At 21.8% G+C, this 5870-nt stretch overlaps 1 protein-coding gene across 2 annotated transcripts; it reads left to right on the top strand.

The window, feature by feature from the left end:
* The first annotated feature begins 449 nt into the window (after positions 1-449).
* LOC127281225 (lipase 1-like) lies at positions 450-5345 on the top strand. Of its 2 annotated transcripts, none has more exons than XM_051304840.1 (8): positions 450-740; positions 2019-2217; positions 3459-3573; positions 3836-4079; positions 4282-4440; positions 4655-4739; positions 4841-4983; positions 5172-5345. In XM_051304840.1, exons 1-8 carry the CDS (start codon positions 657-659, stop codon positions 5328-5330), a joined length of 1188 nt encoding a protein of 395 aa, XP_051160797.1. In that variant the 5' UTR covers positions 450-656; the 3' UTR covers positions 5331-5345. The 2 variants fall into 2 exon arrangements, with proteins under 2 accessions (XP_051160797.1, XP_051160798.1); XM_051304841.1 differs by having other exon boundaries at positions 639-740; positions 2023-2217.
* Positions 5346-5870: the final 525 nt, after the last annotated feature.

Genomic DNA, 5870 nt, shown 5'->3' on the forward strand with positions numbered 1-5870 from the left:
TTGTAATTATTATATTCAAATTATTATAAAGAAAAAACATATCACAACCAGTTTAGAAGAATTAAAAAAAAATTAGTACATAGTAATATAAAAGTGTGTAATTTTTTTTTTTCTTCAAACATTTGATATCGTGCAAATGATAAATGTATTTATCATCATATAGAATGAAGTGAATTTTTTTTTTTTTTTTTTTTTAATAATTTTTTTTAATAATAAGTAATAATTTACCTGAAAACGATAAATCCTTGATCTCTTTAAAACACACATATATTTCTATATAATAATTTATTAAACGGCATAATTTTATTATTCGAAAAAAAAAAATGCTTGAGTTTTTTTATTATCTTCGTGAAGACTTTAATTTATATTAAAAGCAATAATGCATATTAAAAATTACGATAATTTGTTTCTGATTTATTTGTTTTTGTAAAAATTCACAAATTTCATACTATTCGTAAATGACAATTTCAAATTGTAATTTATAGTATCATATCTCAACATATATATATAATTTGTAGTAAAAGATATTTGTGTGGGTAAATTAGAGCAAAAAAAAAAAAAAACTAATATAATGTTACAAACGTAAAGACAAGATTTTTCCTAAGACAAAATTAACAGTTTCTCAATGACAGTAGCAGTGACATTAGAGTGTGTCGATGGCAAAAAAAATTATTATTTTCATTCTGTTTTATATTTTTAATTTTTCCCATGAGTTAATTCCTGATTCTTCAAAAAAAATTGTAAGTCGATAATAATCATTTAACTTATGTAAAAAGTTTATTGTTATAAATTATAAATTATAAATTATAATAATTTTGATAATAGAAATCAGAATTTCTTAAATGACATAAAATTAACAAATTTAATTTTCAATTTATTTTATTTTTTTAATTAATTTCAAATTAAATCCTACTGTGATCAAAATATATTTCTAAATATATTAGGAAAAAAAAATTGTTATAGTTATTATTCCCCGAAAAGTGCCCCCTGGAGGTTCTATAAGAATTCCGCCGGAACTTTCAACGTAATTCCATCGGAATTCCATCGGAGTTCCAAAGAATTTCCGATGGGATTCTGACGGAATTCCGATTAATTTTTTTCAAAATTTTTAGAGTCCTAATTCCGTCAGAATTCCGTTGGAACTCCGTCGGAATCCCATCGGAAATTCTTTGGAACTCCGATGGAATTATACGACGGAATTACGTTGGAAGTTCCCGCGGAATTCTGATAGAACCTCCAGGGAGCACTTTCCGGTGAATCATTCTAAGTGGGTATATTTAATGCACAGAATCGAATGACGCGCTAGCGTGCTGCACAGCGCTTTCTTAAAACTTCAATATTTTTCAAAATTTTTAATGAATCGGCTTAAAATTTTCCAAAATTCTTCCTTATATAATAATAAACAAATGTTTCACTGGAAATTATCTCGAACTGTAAACTTCCCTGCAGACTTTTTGTCGCCGAATGTAAGAAAACGTGATTTCTGATAGGTCTCTATTTATATGAAAAAATTAATAAACAATTAGTGATTTTTTAATTTTTCACTATATTGTCGTTTTCAGTAGACCCTAGAGCGTGTGTATGCCAATTTTTAATCAAATCCGTTAATAATTGTAAAAGATACGATGATTTATGTTTTAAAATATTCGTTCTTCTAAAAAATGTTCAAGAAAAAAAAAAAAAATTTTATTTCCTACAAGGTAGTATATTTCAAAATTCAAAATTTTAAATTTTCTTATACCCTTATTGTAGGTTTCACTGACTTGAGAGTTTACAGTATAATAATTAATTATTATTTAAATAAATTATTTCTAAATAACTTTCTTTCTAATTGAGTATATATATCATTTTTTTCAAACATAAAATTAATTACATTTTGATGATCCGTTTTGAGAAATTCTGATCAAATACTATTATTTAAATAATTGTTAAAATAAATTTTGATAATACTAATAATATGAATAATTATTAAAATTAATTTTCTAATAATTTATTGTTTCAATATTGAAAATATCAAGACAGATTTGATTCAAGATTATGGTTATTTGGTACAAACGCATTATGTTACAACACAAGATGGATATATTCTTGAAATACAACGAATTCCAGGGATTAAAGGTGAAAATATTAAGAGAGGAAAAAATTTGGTATTATTGATGCATGGACTTTTAATGAGTTCTGCAGATTGGGTTGTAACTGGTCCAAATACCTCATTGGGTAAAATTATTTTCGATATATATTAAAAAAAAAAAAAAAAAAAAAAAAAAATAGAAACAAAAAAAAAGGTTTCTAAAATTTAAGCAAATAAAATAAAATGAACACATTGCATGATAACTCTATTCATAAAAAATAAAAAATTCCTTTTTATGATTGCTTTTTAAAATGATTTAGTGCTTTGACTTCTAGTTTATCGTTCATGCAATTTTTTGAAAATAATCATTTCTGTGATTTATGATAATATCACATAATTAACTTGAAAGTATCAAATTGATCCAATTTTTTATATCAATTTTAATACTTTTAAATTATTTTTAACTGTGTCAATAAATTTAAAATATATTTATTAAAAATTAAACCATTGAAAAGTAAAACATTATTTTGAATAATTAACTAAATACAATAAAATTTGGGAAGCAAAAATAAGTTCTAAAAATCAATTGTTAGAATTTTTAGAAATTTTATAAGATATTATTTTAATGAATAAATTTTGATTTGATTTTGATTTGCAATTTCGGACAAATGAAAATTCTATCAATTTTATAGATATTCTGTTAAATTATTTTTTGTTAAGTATAAATTTTGTAGTATATGAAAAATTGGGTATTTGGAAATTCTATCCCTAATAACACAAGATATCTGCGGGATATATTGATAATATCCCGCAGATATCCTAGGGATGTTTTTATTATATTATTATTCATTATATTAGCTTAACAATTTTAACCTTTAAAAATATATGTTGAAATATTAAATATCCCGTGAATATCCTAAGAATATCCCACGGACATCCTGAGGATATCCTGCGATATAATATCCAATAGATATTTTGTGGATATCCTATGGATGTCCTGTTGATGTTCCACAGATCGGCGGTTTGGATATCCTAGGGATATCCTATGAATATCCCAAGATATCATGGGGACCATTCTAGGATATCGACCATTGATATGGATATTCTATGGATATCCTAGGGATATCCTTTTGTTATGAGGGATCAAATAATAATTGTGTAAAAATTCTGTAATATAGAAAATCGATTTAATGAAAATTCTGCTAAATAATAATTCAAATAAAATAAAAATTTGTCTCAAAAATAATTATGACAAATGAAATTCTATAACTAATGATTTTTAGAACTTATTCAGGCGTCTCTAAAATTGCTTTAATTTTTATAATTATTAGAAATAATATTTAAAAATTTTTTCTAAAAAATAATAAATTTTGTTTTATATACATAGCATTTTTATTAGTTGAAAATGGATACGATGTGTGGTTAGGAAATAATCGCGGTAATACTTTTGGAAAAAATCATACAAAACAACTTGAAACAAGCTATGGATTTTGGGATTTTAGGTAAAACAAATTATAAATTATACTATATTAAACATTATTGTTAATTAAAATAATTTATTATTATTATTAATTATACTAAATTATATATACTGTATATAATAATTAATTATTATAATATTAATATATAATATTAATATATAATATTAATATATTATTATAATATATTATATATGTATATAATATTAATTGTAATATAATAATTCAATTAATTACAACATACATAAAATTTGTTCTTTTGTTAATTTTCTTTTTTTTCCATAAGCTGGCACGAATTTGGAATTTACGATTTACCTGCAACAATTGATTATATTTTGAAAGAGACCAACATGACTGATTTAAATTATATTTGCTTTTCACAAGGATGTACACAATTGTTAGTGATGGGATCTTTAAAACCAGAGAATAATAAAAAAATACGATTCACTGCTGCTTTAGCACCTGCCGCCTATTTTAAATATACAAAAGGATTAAATGCATTGCTGCATAATATGATTTTATTATCGAGGGTGAAAAAAATAACTTTTTTTTTTTTACATCTCTATTACATAATTCAAATCTTTATTTAAAAAAAACGATAATTATAATTCAAATGGAATTAATCCAAAAAATCCATGTAAAAATATTATTTTGTATTTATTTAGTACCAAAAATTCATTTCAATAGAATTTTAATTATTACTAATTTATTTATTTTTTTTTAATTTTTTAGAATTTTGTAGAAAATTTTGGATATTTTGAAATTTTTCCCGCTCTTTCGATTATTAGAGTACTTATAAAATATTTATGTGGAATTGGAAATCCGTGGCAAAATTTGTGTTATATTTTTATGTTTTCCTTTGTTGGCAGTGGAATAGACGAAATGGACCGGGTAAGTTTTAGATACTGATTTTTATGTTTTGGAACTCATACATTTTTTTTTAATTCCATTATTTTTGGTTGAAAAAACGAAAAAAAAAAAATTTTTTTTTTAGGTGGTCTGGAACATAAAAATCATTTTTATATTGAAATAATTTTTTTTTAAAATAAATTAATTTTTTTTATATAATATAGGAAAAAATTAAAATATATTTTTTTAATTTTAGCAAAAAATAACTGATATATTAACATATTTTCCTGCTGGAAGCTCATTGAAACAAATAATCCATTATCACACTGGAATGATGAATGGTTTGTTTTTTCACAATATTTAATAATTAAATTTTATTAAAAACTGAAAATAAAGGGGGAAAAAAAAAATTTTAATTTATTTTTCTCTCTCTGTATTTTAGGGGAATTTTCTCTATATGATTATGGAGCTGTGAAAAATTTGCTCCTATATAATACAACAGTTCCTCCCAAATATCCAATTGAAAACATTAAAGTACCGATTGCTATATTTTATGGAGTTAACGATTTTCTATCATCTCCAGGGGTAATTTCTTTTTCTCTCTTTATATATTATAAAGTTTATATTCTTTTTCTTTTTTTTTATAAAATGAAAAAAAATTTTCTCTATCATCAAAATTTATTTAAAAATTTATTAAAAAATTTATTTAAAAATTTATTTAAATATTGAAAATACATGTAATTTATATTTTTTAAAAAATTGTTTAATTACAGGATGTATTATATCTATCGTCTAAATTACCAAAAGTTATTGGAAAATTTGTTGTAAGAGAAAGAAAATTAAATCACTTGGATTTTATTTATGGAAAAAATGTACGACAACTTGTTTATGGACAATTGTTAAAAATTTTAAATAATTTTAGAAAAAATTAAAATCTGAAAATCTCATTTTTGATAAATTTTGTACACTTTTTCTTTAACATTACTAAATCAAATATTAATATTTACTATTACTATTACTAATATTAAAAATTACTAAAAATTACTAAAAGTTACTAAAAATTACTAAACATTACTAAAAATTAGTGAAAATAATATTACTGAATCAAATAGTAATATTTTACTAAAAAATATTGAAAATTTCTACTTATTTTTAGTCATTTTTCCACTTAAATTTTAGTAAAAAGAAAATCACTAAATCAAATAGTAATATTTTACTAAAAAATTAGTACGAATTTCTTCTAATTTTTCATTAAAACTTTATTAATAAAATATTACTAAATCAAACAGTAATATTTATTATTACTAATATTAAAAATTAATAAAAGTTACTAAAAATTAATGAAAAAAATATTACTAAATTATGTAGTAATATTTATCAATACTACTATTAAAAATTACTAAAAATTACTAAAAATTACTCAAAGTTACTAATACTAAAAGTTAGTGAATATTTCTACTAATTTTTAAGTT

The sequence above is a fragment of the Leptopilina boulardi genome, unplaced genomic scaffold (assembly GCF_019393585.1).
Source record: "Leptopilina boulardi isolate dan_hultmark-lab unplaced genomic scaffold, ZJU_Lbou_2.1 LbouV2_266, whole genome shotgun sequence".
NCBI lineage: Eukaryota > Metazoa > Arthropoda > Insecta > Hymenoptera > Figitidae > Leptopilina > Leptopilina boulardi.